We start from the raw sequence: 20,264 nt of genomic DNA, 5'->3' as shown, positions 1-20,264 counted from the left end.
GGGTATCTTTATGCTACAGAAAAAAGATTTCAAATGGTACAGGAGAAGGTATTTTACTTACACCTACATTGTGTAGTGCCTGGTTCCTAGCTTTGGGGTTAGGTTTACTGGCTTCCATTACAAGCCTAGTTGTCAGCCCAAGATTTAAGGACAAAACTGAAGCACCCCACCTTCCTTTACATCTGGGGCTTCTTGTCTGGTGTCTCCCATGAGAGGGGTCCTGTGGGATGAGAAGGCAGAGGAGCTGATATCCTCTAGGCTGTGGCATTTGTAGGGCCGCTGTTCCCCATCTCCGTTCTCGGTGCAGGTGACCGAAGTGTGCTTCAGTCCTGACGAGACTCACTGCGCAACATGCGGGGAAGATGGCAGTGTGAGGATTTGGTCTCTGGGCAGCATGGAGCTGGTGGTACAGTTCCAGGTGCTCAACCAGGTAATTGTTTGTAGTATGTCAATCTCTTCCTCTTGGCAGAGGGCACAGTCCACTGCTTGGGATTGCAAGGACTGCTGTGTCCTCGCAGAGTAGACTAAAGCTGGAGAAATACTTGCAGGTGGAACTTTTGGTGCACTCGATTGCACAATCCTGCTGTCTTCACTGTGTCATTTGGTCTCTGCCCTGGTTCCTTTGCAGAGCTGTCAGTGCCTGGCCTGGAAGCCTCGTCCCATCGTTATGTGGGGAGCTGAGAGCCAGCATGTAGTGGCAGGGTACAGCGATGGCACCATCCGCGTGTTCAGCATTTCCAGGACAGAGATGGAGCTGAAAATGCACCCCCATGCCGTTGCACTGACGGCAATTGCCTACTCCACAGACGGTGAGGCTGCCTGTTATAACAGCAGGGAGACATTTCCTCAGGGAGCATGGCTTGGTTGTGCCTGGGTTACCCTGACCTCCAGCCACACTGCGTATTGGTGACCTGCCTGAAAACCTGGGGCCAGGGAGAGCCAGAGAACTCGTATTGATGAGCTTTGGTAGCTCTGCCAGCTGAGCATGTGGTAAATGGGACACGGGAAGTATATTGGTAATGGTATAGCAAAGGGGTTCAGGTACAAGCATCATTCCTTTGTGTCCTCCTGCTTACAATCTGCAGTGGCTGTTCTTCGGTGTGGTGTTTTAGTGAGTGTCTAAGGCATCTCATCTTACCCAGCCCTTGACTGAGATGGTCCCAGCCTTTCAGGGTGTTTTGGGACACTGGTATCCCATGATCTTGGACCTTTCTTTTATGGGCTTTTTCTTCTCCTACAAGAAGTGTCCCATTCTTTTCTCTACTCTGCCCACAGGAGAAATGATCTTATCGGGGGGCAAGGATGGGCTTGTTGCTGTCAGCAGCCCTAGAACCGGAATGACTATCCGCATCCTCGCTGACCACAAAGGCTCCCCCATCACTGTTCTCCAGTGCACCAGGAAGCAGGTGAGGTCTCACCCTCTGTCCTGGTGCTGTGCAGGAGCGAGTCCCCATGTGTCACTGCACAGCTGTGGGAAGCAGCATGCCTGGGTCGCTCAGTGAGTTTGCTTCTGTGTCCCTTGGTTTTCCTCTTCGGGCCCCCGTCCCCTCCAGTAAATTCTGTTCAGTTTTTCTAGGGATGTCTTTAGTGGGGTAAAGCCGCAGGCGTTGCAGGTGCAACCCTGAGCAAGGCTGTGCCTGTGGGCGGGGGGACCTTTGGTGGCTGTTGTAGACACACTGCACTGCACACAGATGTGATGTATGCCTGTGTCGCAGGCTCTTGGAGAGCAGCATCCCTTGAGAGCAGCTCAGGCTTTGAGCTTTCAGTCCCTGTGACCCTGAGAAAGGGCTCAGTGTGCTTTCCCTGCTTTGGTCCTTGGCAGCCTGGCCTCCTGTGTATCTGGCTCTTTGTACAGTTCCTCTGTGGAGCTAGGAAGACTTGGTTGTGCAGCAGTGTGATGGTTTTAGCATCTCCTTTGTCCTTCTCTTCATGGAGAGTCTTCTTCCTTTGCGCAGCAGAAATAAGAATAATTTTGCCAAAGTTCTCGGGCTTTGAAATCATCCACGCTGCAAGGCTATGTTCCCTGGTAATTCTAGAATTAGGAGATCCTCCTTGGTTGTAGGTGAAGGACATCATTAGGGGACATGTAGTATCTGCAAGCACTCCCCTAGGAGATGTACAGATCCAGAGGGTGGCCAGGGAAGAGATCTGTGTCATTCAGGCTAGGCACTCACCCCTCCCCCAGCAGCCTCTTCCACCGAGGCTTTCAGCCTGGAGCGTGCCACTGGTTCCGGTACCACAGCTTCCTTGTCCTATTTTATTGTGATAAGTGACTTTAAGCACTGTCCAAATGGAGGTTAATCCTGGCATCGATCCCCTATGGCATAAGGCCTGTGTTCCCACAAGCTCCTGCCCCACACTAGCTCTAGTGGCAGCTTTCTCTAAAGCTTCTGTACTGCCAGAGTCACAGTGTTGCGTTTATCTTCCATAGTACCGTGACTTTGGGGTGGAAGGAGGTGAGCTCTGGCTGGCCACCAGCTCAGACCGGCGGGTCAGCGTCTGGGCCTCCGACTGGCTGAAGGACAAGTGCGAACTCCTTGACTGGCTCAGCTTCCCAGCTCCCGCTGGCCCCAAGGTGAGCATGATACCTGCCAGCCCCTGCCTGCTTGTGGCATGGGTCTCTGCACTAGCTGAGCTGGAAGAGGATGCCTCAAGGCTCTGAGTGGGACGGGGCCAAAGACAAAGTGTGTGCTTAGGAAAGTCATCGTCGTTAGTTCTGCTGCTTGTAGAGTATCTTGTTAATGCACCTTCTTGCATGTTGAAAGGCAGCGGGAATCATAGCAATGCCTTACCACTGGGAAGCACTGACTTTGTAAGTGTGAGGAGTCAAAAACTGCATCTGCAAAGAGCTGACACCCCTGTGCTATGCAAAACAGAGCACAGGCAGCAGTGAGCACAGTACGCGGAAGAGAGACCTAATTATGAGCACGCTGCTAACTTTGACACTCCCAAAGAGCATGAATATTCAGAGCCAGGAGCCCAGTGACAGGTTCATAGAGCCAAGTACTCTAGCCCTGTGTATCTGTGATGCTTTGCAAAACTCTTTGGCTCCAACCCAGGTGTGAGATTTGGGCTGCAGGACATCTGCTAGAAAGGGAGGAGGGTCTGTATCGGAGAGGACATGGAGATGGTCCCCAGTACACATGACAATGGCATGCAGAAGGGAGCTGGGTCTTTTTGGGGGGCAAGCAGTGGTGCCTCAGCCTGCCACCCTCAAGGCCAAGCACCATCCAGGCCCATACAGCAGTTGGGTTCTGTCAACGGTTTTCTGTTTGTTTCCAAAACGATGGATTTCCTCTCCATGAAGAAAACTCACTACAGGTCTCCCCACAGTGAACAGGGGAAGGATTGATCTTGCATTCACTACTAAAGATCTATCTTCTGGGCCCTATTCTCTTGTGTTAAACCAGTCCATAACCCAATCTCACCTTCAGGCCCACGTAGCAATAATGCCTCGGTGGAAATTCAGCCTGTTGGACCCTCATGTGTTGTGCTCCTATGACAGCAAACAATTTGCTTCAGGTTTCCATGGCAGTGTGTGGTTGCTCCTTGCTTTTCCATGACCACGTCTGAGATGGCAATGCAAGAGGGAGGAAACAGCCTCCATCATACTAATTTGCCACTGCTCTGATACCTGCAGCCTAAGGGCTGGTGTCCCTCCGTGCTGTCCTTTTGTCCCTCACTGTTGGGTCGAGCTGCAGAAGCTAGCCTCAATTTTGTCCCCTTTGGTTTCCCCCACCAGGGTCTCGGCAGCCTCCCGCCCAGCCTGGCTGCCTTCTGCCCTTGGGAACACGGTACCCTCGTCTACATTGGCTTTGGGATGCAGAAAGAAGCCTTGTTTTACAGTCTGCGCAAGAAACAGGTACTCGCCTGTGCCCTGCCAGGGCGGTGCGAACCCTCCTCTGCCGCTGCAGGGCTGTGGCCAAGTCCAACGAGGTGCAGTGGAGGGGAGGCAGTGCTGCTCTGTGTGTAAAGCCAAGCCTGAAGGTTTGGGGTGGGCTCAGGCAAGCAGCTGCTCAGGGCAACAGCTTTTCATTTCAGAAACTCCAGAGTCTAGCCCAGGTAACTGGTGAGCGGCAGGGCCCTGCCCCTGCCTCTGGCTGGGTCTGGGCAGGCTGCCAGTCCCTTCTGCTGCCCTGCTGCCTTTCCATCCGACTGGAAGGGAAGGCGTTTGCTTTCAGGAGCACTAACAGTCTCTAAATCACTGAGTCGAGTCTCCTCTGGAAACTCAATGCCTTTGGCAGGTTTCCGAGCTCTGAGAGGCGTGTTGTGCATGTTAGCCTCCCCTTTGAGAGGAGCCCTTTAGCCTCCTAACAACTGTCACTGCAGCAGCTCTGGTCTCCCACCTTCTCATTTCTGAGGTGTTGGTGTGTATCTCTTGCTGGAGCATAGGTAGTTGAGAAGATCTCGTTGCCGTACTTTGCCACATCGCTCAGCCTGTCTCCGGCAGCGCGCTTCATGGCTGTCGGCTTCGGCGGTGAGTACTGGAGGGTGCCGTGGGCTCTGTTGCCCAGGCTTCCTTGTCTCCAGGTCACCTTTGGTTGGGAGGGATCTCCCCTTCTTCCTGCTAGTGGGGGTGGGAACCAAGTGTACTTTTTCCTTTAATGTGCACACACACCAGCCCATATCCTTGGACCCTGGGAGCTGTGGTTCTGGGACTGTGGGCAGGGTATGTGTCAGGCAAGGAGAAAGCTCCGGGAGACTCATAGGTCAGAAATGAGATGCATGAGCTCAATCGTGTTTGTCAATGAGCAGGATTTGTCACTCGAATGACTTCCTGGGGTTATGGGCTGTCTTCATCTCTGTGGCTGTGTGAGCTACAGCCTGAGAGGCAGAAGGGACCTTCCCACAGCACGGGGACAATCAGCACCCTTCTGTCAAGGGCATCTTGCTCCTGTAGCTGTTTGTGTCTGCCTGGGGAGGCAGCACTTATGTCCATCCTGCTCTGACAGCGGCTCTCGAGAGCAGGGTGAGCTCCACACCTGCCCCAGAGCTGTGGGGCACCTGCTGAGCCCAGGACCAGGTGCTTTGGGTGGGTGTGAGACATCAGAGCTGCTGTTAATTGCCTGCTTGCTTTGGCAAGAAACTGTCCCCTGTTGCTCAGCTTGTTGACTCGCAGCTCAGCAGGGGCGAGAGGGCCCAGGGGCATAACTGGGAATGGTGCTCCTGGCAGGGACAAGCCCCATGGCCGTGGAGCCTCCTTCCCCTGGCACCAAGCCGCCTCCTTTCCTCACAGAACGGCTCCTCAGGCTGCTGCACTGCCCCGCCAGCGATGCACAGGACTACGCTGGCCATGATGACGCAGTCCACCTCTGCCGCTTCTCCCCCTCCGGCCGCCGACTCCTCACGGCCTCCCACAGCGCCGTCCTCGTCTGGGAGCTCGCAGGCCCCCCTGGACCAGCGGCAATTCTCCAGCGCGGGAGGAAGGCTGGGGCCAGGCCCGAGCTCCTAGGCAAGGCCCCGGCTTAGGCCTCAACCAGGCCCCAGCCGCGGGTTGCTGGGGCGGGACGCGGCGGCGGGCCCGCAGGCCAGGGCGGTTGCGGGATGCGGATTTTTTTTTTTTTTTCCCTTTGGTTTGTTTTTTTTTTTGTTGTTTTTGTTTCTTGTTAATAAAACATCGAAAGCGGAAGGCAGGAGGTCTGGGAGTGCTGCGCGTCGCCCCCGCTCGGCAGGGGGCGCTATTCTCCCCGCGCCGCTCTGCGCCGCCGCTCGCTGGTGTGGCCGGAAGTGGGGGGGGGGAACGGCGGCGGCGGCCCCGGGAGCAGCGGCGGCGGCGCCGCCATGAAGCGGGACGTGCGCATCCTCCTGCTGGGGGAGGGTAAGGCGGGCGGGGGGGTGGGTTCCTGTGCCCCTCCGGGCGGCCCGGGACCCGTAGGGTGCCACCGGGCACCGGGAGGGCTTCACCTGCGGGGGAGGCCGGGGGGAACGGCCGGGCCTGCCCGTGGTCCCGGTCCCCGGGGTGGGGGGGGAGCTGGCGGCGCGGGAGCTGGCGGCGCGGGAGACGTGTCGCCCGCTGTGGACGGTGGCAGTGCCCTGCGGCCGCCGTTGCCAGCCCCGCGGGCTCCCGTTTCTGGCGGCTACTGCGGGCGAGGCCCTTGCCGTGGGCTCCCTCCAGCAGCCCCGGGCTCCTCGCCGCGGGCGAGTCGGGCTGAAGCGCCGTACCGCTTTACCGGCCTCCGCCCCGAGGTCTCCCGCAGGGCAAGGACACCGACATCCCCTTCACCCTCGGACCGAGCCGCCCCGGGTTCCACGGGTGTGATTGAGGCCGGCCACTGCCCGCGGCCCGCTCAGGCTCTGCCGAGCCGGTGCCAACGTCTTCCCTTACTTTCCTAGCCCAGGTGGGGAAGACATCTCTGATCATGGCTCTGGTGGGCGAGGAATTTCCTGAAGAGGTGAGTGTGAGGGGGACGAAGACACACCTGTGCCCCCTCGCTGAGTGCCCGGCCAGGCATCTGTGGGACCAGGCATCTGTGGGACAGCTCTGTCCCGAGTGGCACCCCAGAGGCGAGGTGTTTGGGAGGTGCACACAGCTCCCTGGGGACTGGTGACAGGCATGGGGCTGGTTCGTGTGATTTTAAGCCTGTGAGGACCATGTGGAACTTCTGCTGAAATGGTTTTTTTTCCAGTTTGGGCTTTGGTCCCTGAGTTGGGGCCCTGTCTGCCCTGGCAAGGGGCGTAGGTACCTCCCAGGGCCCTGCTCCCCACAGCCGCAGCCAGCGTGCTGCAGTTGGGGGTCTCTGTGTCCACCAGCATAGCGGGGCCGTGGGGCCCAGCCTTGCCTCGCACGGCAAGGCCGTTTGCTCCCCAGCTCTGGCCTCGCTACAGTGGTATTGGCACAGAGCCCTTGGAAGGGGTTGAGCCAAGTTTCCTGCCCTTCTGTGCCCATCTGGAGATGGGCTTGGTGCTTTGAGCTGGGCTATCTGTGAGGAGCAGCATCCAGCCTGCCTGCGCATGCCCTTTGGAGCCTCCATCTCAGTGGCTCACAGTCCCATCATAGTTTGGATAGGGAAATGGGATTGGTCTGGCTGGGCATGTTTACCCTGTGCTGTTAGGTGGCTTCTCCCGCTGCCCATGAGCAGATGGTGCCCTCTGTGACGTTTGCACTGGGAAGCATCAGCTCTGGGCGCCTGGGGGAGGATCGGCTCCACACACCTTCCCGTGCTCTCACAGCAAAGCCTGGACAATCAGCTTAGTGCTTCTCCCAGCTGCCAAGAGGTCAGGCCAGAGAGCTGGGGGAGTGATGAGGGCTTATCTCCAGAGCTGTAGCAGGGGCGGCAGCGCTGACTTGTCTGAAAGATGGCTACCCCGGCAGGACTTGGTGCCATCAAGAGCTCTGTCTCGAGGAGGGGCTTGGGGCTGGGAGGCAGTTGGAGGTTTCACCGCGGGGACGCTGGATATACTGTAGTGAGCCACAGCAGCGGCTGCAGCCCAGTGGGCCAAGAGCGATCTGTGGTCTGGAGCTCATCCCACCCTGGCAGGGGAGGGTGCCGGGTAGTGGTCATGCTGGGATCTGAAGTCCCTTGTCACCCATCCTCTCGGTTGCGTTTGGCACGGCTGGCTGGACCAGAGTCTGCTGGCTTTGCAGGTGCCTCCTCGAGCAGAGGAGATCACGATCCCGGCTGATGTCACCCCTGAGAAGGTCCCCACACACATAGTGGACTACTCAGGTAGGGCCCTGTCCCTCCTCGCTCCCTGCCGGCCTCGTTTTTCCCCTTCTCTCCCTAGCTGAGGGGAACGGGAAGGGGTCCTCGCTGCTGGGGACGGTTGGTGACAGCTCTCTTCTCCATCCAGAGTCAGAGCAGACGGAGGATGAGCTGCAGGAGGAGATCGCTAAGGTGAGTGGGGCTGGACGGGGGTGTTGCGGGGCAGGAGGCTATGGTGCCTGTAGCCCTGCAGCCAGTGAGTGACGTGTGGCTTCTTGCACTCCCCATTAGCTGCCTGGAGATGTGCAGGCAATTGGTTATCTGTGGATTAGTGCTATCGGTTTGTTTAGAGGTTTGTTTAATCCTTCTCTGTCTTGTAAGCTGTTGTATGTGGCTTGTCCTGGTCCTCCGGGGAGCCTCCAGAAGGAGAGCGGTGGGGGGCAGCTTGCTGCCCACCAGGAGGTGGAGGAGGCTGCTGAGCAGATGATGTGCTCTTAGCCTCGGGATGTTCCCAACAAGCTCAGAAGAGGGGAGAAGCAGTTGCTGAGCTTGGGCGAGACCCCCCTGCTCCCTACATTAGGTCCCTGTGGCTGCCTGATGAAGCAGTGGCACAGAGGAGTTGGTTTGGAAGCTGGAGTGCTGGACAGGGAGGGATGAGGGCTCCCACATCCCTCAGAGCAGCTATGGAGGAATAATCCAGCCGTCCGGCTGTGGTGGACCCAGCTGCTCTTCTCTGCCGTGGGATTAACCTCGGGTCTGTGCAGAGGAGGACCTCTTGATTGTGGATAATAAAACTGTCTCTCCTCTGTGCATCTCATGGGAGCAAAGCTATTTAATCTCTCCACCTCGGTGGCTAAGGGCCAAGGAGGTGGGCTGGTGGGCACGGGGGTCCTGCTCCCTCCACCCAGACAGTAAGAGTATACAGAAGCTTAAAATGGCTCCGGGAAATCCTGCCTAAACCCTTGTGTGTCGTCGGGATTAGCACTAAACTCTCTCCTGAAAGGGCCAGTGATCCCTCCTGTCTGCTTCAAATAAAGCATTGGTGTCAGCGCTGTCTGCACGGGGTCAGGGAGGGGAGGAGGGCAGCGGCCGCCGGCCCAGCACAGGGCACGGGCAGAGCCATCGCGAGGGGGACAGTGAGGTGTGGGAGCGGCGAACCGGGGTGTCAGGCGTGGAGGCAGATGTGCTCGTGGCAGCTCCGGAAGCAGAGGAGCTAGTCTTTGCTTCAAGCAGCCCGTTGTAGAGCTCGTGTTGACAGCAGGCGAGTCGTTGCTGTTGGAGGGCTGTGTGTACGTGTGCACGCTCACGCGCGCTCAGCCGCTACTGCCGGGTTTCAGTGCAAGCATGACAGCGGCACGTGGGGCTGGAGCTGCCTGGCCGCGGGGCCGGCCTGATGGCTGTGGCAGGGCTGTGCCTCAGGCTCAGACTGCCTCCCCGCTGCGGTGGGTGCACCACAGGGACCCTCACTCACCAAACTCTGCCGCTTCTCTCTTGCAGGCTAACGTGGTCTGCGTGGTTTACGATGTCACCAAGGAGGCCACGATCGAGAAGGTAATGGGTCCCCCACTGTAGCCCTGAGCAGCTCCGCTCCGGCAGCAGCACCAGAGGGGAAGAGGTTCCCAGCGCTGGGTCCTAACTGGCTGCCTGGGTTTTTTGGTGTGGGCGAGTACTGATGCCCCCCAACCCTGCAGAGGATTTGGGGTTCCAGACCCCTGCAAGCAGAGGCAGGCTGAGCGCAGTCCAAGCTTGCTGCCACGTCGGCTGTTGTCGTCACGTGCTGGGGGGCAGCAGGCTTGTCACATCTTTCTGCTGGCATCCAGCATCCCTGGGTCTGCTCTGCCTGCTGGTGCGGGGGAATGCCGGGGAGCAGATGGCTGCAGGGCCCTGCTGACTGCTGCGGCGCCTGCGCTGGGAGCTGTGCTGGGAGCTGCCTCTCCCTCCCCAGGCTGCGCTGACAGGCCTTTTCCTGTGCTCGCCTTTCAGATTCGCACAAAGTGGATCCCCATGGTGAACGGGGGAGTTGAAAAGGGCTCCAGGTACCGTGTGCGGCGTGGTCTGTGGATGCAGAATTGGGGGATTTAGGAGGGCACAGGGTGCCCACCACCCCTGCCTCCTCCTGAGGTTACTGAGGTCAAACCAACTTTGTGGCTTGTGCCTAGACCACTTGTAGCAGAAGAACATGGGGACTTTTCTCCCTTGCAGATCTAGCCAAGGCAGAGGGCCATGGGAGAGGGTTTGTTCCTCCCTTGTACACTTCTCAGCCAGGCAGGGAGAGGAAGCTGCCCAGGGAATACGGGAGTACAGAAGCCATAATCTTTGTGTGCATCACTTAGGCAGAAGGCTGCTGTGCTGGATTAAAGGCTTGTGAACGTACTGTTGCTGGGTGAAAGCGTAAGCGGGATCAGGCAGTCTGTTTCTCCAGATGGATGCTCCCAGCCGTGGGAGGCAGGAAAGCTGCTGTGGACCTTGTGGAGGAGGGTGGGGAGGCTCCTCAGCCTGCTACCTTGGAGTATGTGTGGCTGGGGCAGCGCTGAGATCGAGAGAGGGGTGGCTTCACTCGTGCTCTCTGACACTGTCTTTCTTCCCCAGGATCCCCATTATTTTAGTGGGAAACAAGTCTGACCTGCAGGTGGGGAGCTCCATGGATGTCATCCTGCCCATCATGAACCAGTTCTCAGAGATCGAGACCTGTGTGGAGGTGAGGGGACTGGAGGGTTTCTGCAAAGCCTTCCTGAGGGGTAGGAGCACTTGTCTGGTGTAAGCCAGGGAGCCTTTGTGCTTGTGGAGAGCTGCCCTGCTAATGGCACTCTGCAGAAGAACCCCTGTCTGGGTCTTGAAGGCCTGTGCTTTAGGCTTTCTGTCCTTTGCCTTCCTTGCAGGGAGTGGGTTTCAGTGTCTGCCCACTCTGGCTCTCTAGCTGTAACTGGTCTTGGAGCTACCTGCAGCCCTTGTTGGGTCTGGGGCTGTGGAACAGGCACAGCAAAGCCAGAGCATGAGCAGATTTCCGTTTTGTTTTTTCCTAATGGTGGACAGACATTGCTCTGTGCTTTGATGAGCAACTTGTCTGACTCAGGGAGCTCATATCATCTTCCTTCTGCCCCTTGTCACAAGACCATTGCGTGTCCCCACTCACAGGGCTGTCTCTTCCTTTGAATCCCTAGTGCTCTGCCAAGAACCTCAAGAACATCTCTGAGCTCTTCTACTATGCCCAGAAAGCAGTGCTGCACCCCACCGCTCCCCTCTACGACCCAGAGGAGAAGCAGGTAGGAAGCACTGCTCACAGCCCCTGGAGGAGTCTCCTTCCCCTCACAGCGCTCTGGTCTCTTGCTGTGCTTTTGCCCCTGGGTAGGAGGGTGGAGAGTTTGGGCCGATGCAGCCAGAACAAGGCGAAAGCACCCATCTCCTGTGCTCAGAGCAGCCAGCGAGCATATCCAGGCCAGAGAGATCTGCAAGGACTGGGGGCACGTTGGGGCAGAAGCCCTCATGCTCCAGACCATGTGTTAGCCATGGTGGGAAGGGTCCAGGAGAAAACTTCTCTGTGGGCTGTCCTGCTTCTGACTCCCACCTCCAAGGTGGCTGTGGTACTGGCCTAGCTGGACTGTGTTCCCAGCCAGTGCAGGAAGGGAACCCCTCTGCGCATGGGGTTTCAGGAGGCAGGAGGAAGAGCCAGGCTGAAGGTGATGCCCTGTTTTTGTCACCGTGGTTGGTCCCTTGCAGCTGAAACCTGCGTGTGCACGAGCGTTGACCCGGATTTTCAACCTCTCGGACCAAGATAACAACCAGATCCTTAGCGATGATGAACTCAACTACTTCCAGGTAGGGCTGGCTGCGGAGCTAAGTATTCCCCAGTCCCTTGTGGAAAGCCCCTGGGGTCCCTTTTCCTTCCAATACCAGGCAGAAAGGCTGCCCTGTCCTGGCACAGCTGTCCTGTTTGCATTCAGTACATCTGCTGTTGCACAGCTGAAGCACCACAGAGTGCATCTCTGAGCATGTGGGGATCCACAGGTCTTCCATTTTCACTAAGCTTGGGCCGAGTTTGCTCTGCTGTAGGAAGAGGAGGAGGCTCTGGAGATGTTGAGAGTCATACTTCATTGGGATGCTGAGGAACAGGAGTTTGGTCAGGGTCTAAGGAAGTAATCCCTGAGCTGGGTGGATTTTCTCTCCTAGAAACGCTGTCTCCTTGCCAGGGGAGAGGGATGCTGGCAGAGACAGAGAGTTGCGCTGTCTATATGCTTTGCTGACAATGACATTCTTTCTTCTGGGAGGTAGAAGTCCTGCTTTGGAAACCCACTGGCTCCCCAAGCCCTAGAGGACGTAAAGATGGTTGTGTGGAAGAACACCACAGACGGGGTGCAGGACAACGGCTTGACATTGAATGGTAATGGCACAAGGGCTCCATGCTCCTTCCCAGCAAGGGATGGAGGGACCCATCTCCTTCAGCACATTGTGAGGGGCCCTGTCTTTGGGCAGAGCCTCTCGGCTCTCATTCCAAGCCTAATTAGTCCCTCTTGTCAAAGCAAGCCTGAGCCTGCTGTGGCTACTAGAGCTCCCTGTCCAAGCAGCCTGTTTTCCCAGGGAAAGCGTGGTCCTGAGCAGTGGATCCCTGAGGCTGAGTGCTTGGTTGGCCCCACTGTGTCTGAGCCGCCTGATCTCTCCTGCAGGCTTCCTTTTCCTCAACACACTCTTCATCCAGAGGGGCCGGCACGAGACCACCTGGACCATCCTTCGCCGTTTTGGCTACGATGATGAGCTGGCACTGACAGATGACTATCTCTACCCACAGTGCGTATCCTGCCATGGAGTGGGGCGGGCAAGGTGTGATATCCCTGTGGTGTGCAGCTTGGGCTCCCCAGCACCTTTGCTGGCTCCTTTCTGCACCCTGGGGTCTACTGCATTCCTCAGCTGAGGCTGAATCCTCACCCTTAGCTCATGGTCAGGTTCATGCTCCTCATCTTCCCCTGTGGGCAGAAGCTAACACGTGGGGTTGGCGACGAATACAATGGGCCTTGGAGCTGCTGTCTGTGCTGTTGGCTCTGATGTAGGCGGGCAAAGAGGTGGGGAATGAAGGACTGTCCCTGACTTCCCTTGACATCAGCAAGGGGTTTTTGAAGGCTGTTCTGTCTCTGCCTGAGCTGAGGCAGAATGACTCTGTTGGGAGCAACGAGCTGTCAGCATAGCCCTCCCGGCTGATTCTGCAGCTGCTGTCTCTTCTCTCCTCCCTGCCACCCTGGAGGTGGTGATCTGGCAGTAATGAAAGGGTTTGGCTTGTGAGCTGCCTCGTCCTCTCCCCAGGCAGCAAGAAGGCTGCATGGGGAGGCGACAGGACCCGTGCTGGTGGAAAGCACCCCGGGGGTAGTGCTGTGCCCTACTGAGGCCCTGGGCACGAGACAGAGCGAGGGCTACATCATCTCTCTGGCTTCTTGGGCAGTGTGGATGTACCAAGGAGAGGCCACTGTGCATTCTTGAGGGCTTCTCCCCAAAACAAGGGGGCTGTGTCAAGGAATAGCCAGGCCTGCAGACAACTGCTGGCCTTGAGCAGGGAGGGAGTGGGGAGCTCTGTCCTCTGGGCGAGATGTGGGTTGGCCAAAGACCCACTCACACACTGCCCTTTGTTCGGGGCTTCAGGAGGCTCACTTGGGTCTCTTCCAACAGGTTCCGCCTTCCCCCTGGCTGCTCCACAGAGCTCAACCACTTGGGCTACCAGTTCCTGCAGCGGCTGTTTGAGAAGCATGACAAGGTAGGCAGTGTGCGGTGGAGCTGCCTGGAGAGGGGACACTTTCTGCTAGGGCTGCATGCTTGGGCGTAGCTGCTCTCCTGTCCGCCCCTCTGTTCCAGGGAGCGCTCCTTTTGCAGCTTCTTGCTGAGGCTTTGGGAGCAGCAGGTGGTCACAGCGAGCTGTACGTGGTCTGATGGTAGCAGGGTGTCGAGGGCATGGGGTTGTGGTCACTACCCTTGACCAAAGGGCAGCCCATAAGTTTGTGCCTTCAGGGGATGGGTCTGAGTTAACATCAAACCAGCGTAGCCCCTCGTAGTGCCTGGCTGCAGCACGCAGGATGGCAGGGAAAGCAGGCACAGCTGCTGGCCTGCAGCCATGACCAAGCACAAGCATCCGCACGGCTGCCAGCCCTGTGGAGGGGGTGCCAGGCTGGAGAGAGGGAGAGAAAGCAACTGATTAGTGCCATACTCTGGTTCTTTGGAGAGTGGGAGAAGGGAATGTATTGGATCAGCATGCACCTGCTTGGACTAGTTATTCAGATGTTGGTGTGCACCTGGGATACGGCAACTCTGTGGCCACAGGGAATTGCAGCACAGAGTTGATGCCCATCCCTGTGTGCCCAGATGCTGGCAGATCCTTTGTGTCATGGCCCTGTGGCACACCAGCATGAAGATGCTGACTTGGCATGTTGCTAGCTGGCGGCCAGTAGCCCGGCAGCCACACACAGACCTTGGGTTAGTTACCCTGCAGTGTGGAAGGCCAGGCTGGATCGATGCAGGCTGGTGCGGGGTGGCTGGCCCCAGGGAAGCTCAGGGCTGCAGGGTGAGTGTGGACAGGACCTGCCCGGTAGCAGGGCTGGCACTGGTTCCAACTGCAATTGTAGAGCAGGATTGGCTGGTCTCTTGTGCAGTGATGGGAGTCCCTGGGGCACAGGCTCTCTGCACACTCATGCAGCTCTGGGCTTGCTCGCAATTGATTTCTGCCATTGAAAGCATCCCTGTGACGTTCTGCAGCAGCGAGCAGGGTGGCTTGTGTGCCGGGGACCCTCTCTGGACCCCGATCCTTGGTATGACTGCAGAGAGCTACTGCTGCATCACGGGCTGTGTCCTGCCTCACCTGCTGACTCCCCTTTGTTTCGGCAGGACCAGGATGGAGCCCTGTCACCCATAGAGCTGCAGAACTTCTTCAGTGTCTTCCCCTGTGTGCCCTGGGGCCCCGAGCTCTACAACACGGTATGCACCACTGATAAAGGCCTGCTTTCCCTGCATGGATTCCTCTGCCAGTGGACGTAAGCTCAGTCCCTCTCCCTCGCCTGTAGTCACATCGCTTAGCCCTTGCTGACCTTTTTGGCTTCCCGGTGCACTCTGTCTCTTCAGGCTTGTGGCTTACCTGGATGTGCGGCACTGCCTGGAGTGCCTGGGCTACCTGGGCTACCCCATTCTCTCGGAGCAGGACTCCCAGACACAAGCCCTCACGGGTACGGCCATGCCCTCCCCTCCTGTCACGGCTCAGGTCCCTCCTCTCACTCACCCAGCCTCTCTCCTGCCAGTGACCCGGGAGAAGAGGATTGACCTGGAGAAAGGCCAGACCCAGAGAAACGTCTTCCTCTGCAAGGTGCTGGGAGCCAGGGGTGCAGGCAAGTCTGCCTTCCTGCAGGCCTTCCTCGGCAGGAGCCTCGCGGTGAGTCGCTGCTCCCCTCTCCGGCCACGCTGCGGCAGGGTGTCCTGGCGGAGCAGGAGGCAGAGCCGTGAGGCTGTTGAGTGATCTGCCGCGTGATGGCACCTCCCTGCCCATGGCCAGGCCCCAGCGTCCCAGCAAAGGGCTTCACACCCCACTCCATGCCAGTGGTGCCGGTTGCTGTGGCACTTGCATCCTTAATTTTGCCTAAGGCAGCATGCCCACTCCCTCAGCTTGTCCCGAGGATCTGGAGGGTCTATGCCTTTCCTGGGCAGCTGTATCTCCCTGAGGTGATGCTGGCTTTCCCTGCTTCTTATGAACAGCCCCGCATTTCGTGGCAGGCACCAGCTGGCCTTCAGGTGGCTGTTACACCACAGGCGCTCGGGGCAGTGTGAAATGCTCTCCCTCCCCCAAGCACTGCTCTCGCTCCCTGCTGTCTGAGACAGTGTTTTTTTCGGTGGCAGGCCCAGAGGGAGAACCCAGGAGAGCCATCCCTCTACGTGATCAACACGGTGCAGGTCAACGGCCAGGAAAAGTACCTTATAGTAAGTCAGGGAGAGGAGGGAATCGCTGCTGTGTCTGGCTCGCAGCAGGGCAGGGCTGTGTCCCCCCATATTGCTGCAGTGCCATCCCGTCACCCTGGGCTGGGCTGTGGCTCCAGTCACGCCGGCACAGTCTGTGTGCTGGTGTGAGAAACAGCCAGTCTCCTTGAGACGGTGCTGTGCCACGCATCCTTTCCCCTCCTGCCCCAGCTGTATGAGGTCAGTGCCGACACGAAGTTTGTGAAGCCGTCGGACACAGCCTGCGATGTCGCCTGCTTCATCTATGACCTGAGTGACCCCAGATCCTTCAGCTACTGTGCCAGTATTTATAAGGTAGCTGGCAGGGGCCCTATGGGACTTCAGCCTTCGCGTGCCAGCCCCGCATCTCCCGGCGGCTGGTTGCTTACTCCTCTCTGGGACTTCTCCCTGTCTCTGCAGCAACACTACATGGACAGCCAGATCCCCTGCGTCTTCGTGGCCTCCAAGACAGACCTGCCAGAAGCAAGTCAGCAGCCTGGACTCTCCCCTGCTGAGTTCTGCTACAAGCACTGCCTCCCGCCGCCCTTCCTCTTCTCCTGCCACAGCCAGGGTCCGCCCAGCACCACCGTCTACACCAAGCTGGCCACCGCCGCCACCTTCCCGTTAGTATCCTTCCCGCGGAGGGGGCTCTTGGCTGGGAGCAGAGCTTGGGGAGGGGGGCTGTGTCCGAACTGTGCCTCTGCCACGTTGCTTTTGGTTTGGTTTCTCTGTAGCTCTTGGTGTCATCTGCTCATGCAAGTAATTGAAACAAAAAGGCCACTTCTTCCCCTGCTTGGAGAGGGTGGAGGCTCTCTTCTGCCTTGTGTGTGTCTCTGGCAGATTTATTAGATCTTGCCACAGGAGTTTTTATTTTTGAAGCCTAAGATAAAAAAATGCTGAAGGGGAGTAGCCAGCCTAGTTTGCCGAGGCCTGCAGAGGCGGGGTGGCAGCTATTTTCTCCTGATGAGATGGATCAGACTGAAAAAGAGGTCAGTGAAGCAAGACCTCTGTTCGCACAGCCTCCCTTTGGGAAGGAACAGCACCTGAAAGGGGCTGGGTAACAGGACAGGGAGGCAGCCAGGCTGGTCATGGGCAGTGAGGGGACATCTGGGAAGGAGAACATGTCTGCATGTGGCATCGCTCTGCTTGAGGGGCGAAGGGGGCTGAAAGCTGAGGGTCGATGCAATGCTGGGGGCAGAGCTCTCCCGGGGAGAACGTGTGGGTGCGCTGGAAGACAGGATGGGATTACTAGTGAGTGGTTTTCCCTCTAGCTTCTTTTCAATAAACAACTTTATTTTTAGAGCTGACACTTTTTTTTTTTCTCTTCTGCAGTATTAAAATTTAAATATTCTTAATATATCTTAGGGTATGTGGTATAAATAAATAACAGCGTAATGGAGGGCCAGGGATTGGCTGTTCTCCCCTGATTTAGTGGAGAATGAATAATGGATATGTCTTTCTTCCTTGGAGAGGAGCACGTTGATGCAGGACAGCGTGTGTTTAGGAAGTGAATGTGTACGCTCGGGCAGCACTAGTCCCCTTCCCTTACTGCCCTTAGGTCGGTGTCCCTGGCTGTGCCAGCGTCTCCACCCACATCCACTTCTGGGTCTCAGTGCACTTGGAGTTGTAAAAGCAGCTTGACCTAGAAAGGAAGATACATACCTCCTTGCTCGTACTAATTATTTAGGTGTTGGTGTGCTATTTCCATACCATAGGAGGGTAAAGCCACATCCGTCCCACCAGCAGGGCAGGGAGCCTTCATTTGGTTTGATGATGATGCTGGGCAGTGGGTGCTCTGGCTTGCAGGGCCGGGGAGCCTCTTGGGGCTCTCTACCTTCAGCCGGGCTGTATCCCCCAGCCTGGAGCTGTGCTGTGGTCACCGTCCATCCCCCCAGGGACACCCCAACCTCCCTGCTTGGGGTGGAAGCGCTCTGGGCTGTGGGGGAGCTTGACGTTTGTACAGCCGTCTCTGTCCACCTCACTCACTGGCCTCTTCTCTCTTTCCTTGCAGCCACTTGAACGCCGTGGAGCTGGGAGCCGCATCCTTCTGGCTCCGGGTGGCTCTGGGGGCCACGGTGACTGCTCTGGTAGGGTTCACGCTGTACCGCGTGCTAGCCAAGAACAAATGAGAGTCGCTCTCCACCCCGTCCTCCCTGTGACACCAGCCTCCCCGTCCCAAATGACGACCCGGTGAGGGGCCCTGCCTCAAGCTGGTCCCTGGTGGGAAATCCTCCTTTTCCCCCAGCCTGGATTGCAGGACCAGTGAAACCGGACTTCCCAGCACCAGCAGGATAGATCCCCCGGCACTGGCCAGCCTAACCCTGCCGGCCTCTGCAGCCTCCTCACCCACATGGCTCCTGCCCAGCCGTGGCAGCAGGGGCCAGGCAGCTCTGCCTGGGGGCTCCACCTCACCGGCAGCTGGAGGATCACCCTCATCTTTTATTCTGTTAAATTTTTTTAACGTTTGTTTTTAAGCTCAAACATTGAGTGTTTCAGTATCTGTTGGGCCGGGCACATCCCTTCCCCGGAGGGCTGTGCTGGTGCCCTCAATTCTGGGGGGCAGCACTCCCGCAGCCCCTCGTGCCTCCAGCAGCAGCAGAGCTGTCGAATGGGCTCGTGGCTTCACCCCCCTGGGGCACACCTCCATCCCCTGTCCCTGTTTCCCTCAGCTAGAGCTGGGAAAGGCAGCCGTGGAGGGCCAGGTGCTTAGACCCCCCCCAAAGCCCCTGTGTTTTTGGAGTCACTCCTGGCCCCTCCTGCTGGGACACTGTGGCTGCAGCCCCCAGCCCCGGGCTGCAAGGGGAGGGAGTGATACCAGGGTCTTGTCCCAGGCTCCTTCTCTTTCTTGTTTCTGCACAAAAATACTCGGAGTCCTGCAGTGTGCTAGTCTCTCGGCCCATCTGCCCTCCTCCCCTGCCTGGCTGCGTGGCCTGTCCCCTCCCTGCGTCACCAGTATTCACGGCCGCCAGTATTCTCAGGGCCCCAGGAGCCCTGGTAAGCTGGGGAGGGCTGTGAGGGTGTCAGGCTGCAGTCCTTTCCTGGCAGTGCCATCCCTGAGCTGGTGCCACGCTGTGCCACACGCCGGCATATGCCCCTTGTCCTGCTGTCCCCTCCACAGCGCCCTGGCCGCACTGAGGCTGTCCCAGAGTGCGAGGCTCTGGGTGTTGCATCTCCTGGTACGACTGGAAGCTCTTTCCTCCCCTGTCCCCTGCCCCGAGCCGGCATTAGCTGCCAGGCAGCTGCTGTGAGTTCAGCTCAGCGCAAATCTGGGGCCAGAGTCCCACCATGTCCCTGTCTCCGAGTCCCAAAGAGTAAGGCCAGCCTGTGCTGGCCCCTACACAGCTCACACCCATCCCTGGGCTCCCATCCTTCCAGGGGGGAGCCCGGGTCAGGTCCTGGCTCAGTAACAGTAGCTCTTAGGCTTTTTGAGCACACTCAGGGTAGGTTTCTTTGCAGGCAGCTGGTGGGGCAGCACTGAGGTAACAGCTGGAGCTGCTTTTCTCTATGTTTTGTCTATTTAAACTTTTTATTGTGGCCTGGAGCCAGTGAGGGGGTTGAGAAGTTGCTGGGCAGCAGTCAGCATCTTATGGGGGCAGTCCCAGGGTGGTGCCTCTATCCTGCCGGTGCCTGGTCCCCAGCGCTGGCCGGATGAGGGGGTCCCTGCCTGTGCTGGAGCCGCTCTGCCAGTCAGGCACCCGCTGCTGGCCCGTGGTTCATGGCACTGCCAAGGCCACATCTCTGGTGTTCCTGTATCCCTTCTCCGTGCCCAAGCCCACCACGCGTGGCTCTGCTAGCCAGGCCCGTGTCTGGTGGTCTGACCCCACTCCCGGCACCAGTCCATGTCTGGTAAAGCCATACCGTTTTAGGAGGTTTGTTCTCTACATCAAAATAAATTTTTACACACCTTCTGCTTGCACACCGTCTCCTGCGTCTCCTGGGGAGCGGGACCCCTTGCCCCTGCCGGGGCTGCACAAAGCCTGGGGCCTCCCTTGGCTGCGTTGTGAGCGAGGAGAACCCAAGGGCCCGGGCTGCCCATCCCGTTTGTGGGCAGTTACAGGGATTTTGGACAGGAGCTGAAGCCTGGTCCTGGGGGCCAAGGCTCAGGACTGGCCCAGGGATCCTTGGTGCTAGGGGACATGGATGCCTCTGCAACAAGTGCCAGCCAGCGGGGAGAGGCAGGGAAGGAGGTGGTGGCTCCCTGTGTCGCTCTGGCAGGATCTCGCAGGCAGTTGGAAGTGGAAGATTTGGCTGCCTCTGTGCCCCTGGGGAGCTGTGGCTCTGTGTACCCATCCCCATGTGGGGCTAGGGGGTCCCCGCTTCCCTGCAGCTGCCTTCCCCCTGCTGTACGCCTGCAGCTCCCGGGGCTGTGCCGCCTCCCCTGCCTGCTCCTGTTTACCCATGGCAGCTTTTCCCTCGGCTATTTCTGTCTCTGCAGGTTCAGCCGCGGGCGCTGGGCACTGGGAACGCAGGCGCAGCTGGGGAAAAGGCTTTTCCCAGCACCTCTCCAGGGCCTCTGCTTTGAGGCAGGATGGGACCAGACTGCTCCCCTGTGTGCGATGGGGTCCCTCCGGGGTGGGAGAAGAGATCCTTCCCACTATGGCAAACCGGGGCATTCAGGGGTGCTGGGGCAGGGACCGGGAAGGAGCATGGCTGGTGCCGTTGTGCAGG

General features: G+C 58.2%; 2 protein-coding genes across 8 annotated transcripts in view; both read left to right on the top strand.

Moving 5' to 3' along the window:
• WDR90 (WD repeat domain 90) overlaps positions 1–5,630 on the top strand; it is a 32,223-nt gene extending 26,593 nt beyond the window's left edge. For 3 of the 5 annotated variants that reach the window (XM_075018302.1, XM_075018300.1, XM_075018298.1), the window contains 7 exons: positions 308–430; positions 629–809; positions 1,276–1,406; positions 2,432–2,575; positions 3,743–3,862; positions 4,393–4,477; positions 5,237–5,629. In XM_075018302.1, the coding sequence (XP_074874403.1) occupies positions 308–430; positions 629–809; positions 1,276–1,406; positions 2,432–2,575; positions 3,743–3,862; positions 4,393–4,477; positions 5,237–5,469 (1,017 nt within the window). In that variant the 3' untranslated portion in view covers positions 5,470–5,629. Of the gene's footprint in view, positions 1–307; positions 431–628; positions 810–1,275; positions 1,407–2,431; positions 2,576–3,742; positions 3,863–4,392; positions 4,478–5,236 lie in introns of all 5 variants that reach the window. The other 2 variants (XM_075018301.1, XM_075018299.1) reach the window with 1 other exon arrangement.
• A 75-nt stretch (positions 5,631–5,705) lies between these two features.
• On the top strand, positions 5,706–19,512 carry RHOT2 (ras homolog family member T2). 3 transcript variants are annotated; one of them, XM_075018312.1, is made up of 19 exons: positions 5,706–5,818; positions 6,334–6,392; positions 7,586–7,667; positions 7,792–7,835; positions 9,141–9,194; positions 9,627–9,679; positions 10,233–10,341; positions 10,805–10,906; positions 11,361–11,459; positions 11,913–12,021; positions 12,305–12,425; positions 13,296–13,380; positions 14,502–14,647; positions 14,736–14,836; positions 14,909–15,039; positions 15,501–15,581; positions 15,789–15,911; positions 16,017–16,219; positions 17,608–19,512. In XM_075018312.1, the coding sequence occupies exons 1-19, from the start codon at positions 5,782–5,784 to the stop codon at positions 17,723–17,725; spliced, it is 1,857 nt and encodes a 618-aa protein (XP_074874413.1). In that variant the 5' UTR covers positions 5,706–5,781; the 3' UTR covers positions 17,726–19,512. The 3 variants fall into 3 exon arrangements, with proteins under 3 accessions (XP_074874413.1, XP_074874415.1, XP_074874414.1); XM_075018314.1 differs by having other exon boundaries at positions 5,708–5,818; positions 7,568–7,667; XM_075018313.1 differs by having other exon boundaries at positions 5,749–5,818; positions 6,339–6,392.
• The last annotated feature ends 752 nt before the right edge of the window (positions 19,513–20,264 follow it).

This window comes from Buteo buteo, chromosome 29 (genome assembly GCF_964188355.1).
Source record: "Buteo buteo chromosome 29, bButBut1.hap1.1, whole genome shotgun sequence".
NCBI lineage: Eukaryota > Metazoa > Chordata > Aves > Accipitriformes > Accipitridae > Buteo > Buteo buteo.
The sequence above is the reverse complement of the archived record's forward strand: the minus strand, read 5'-3'. Positions and strand labels throughout refer to the sequence as shown.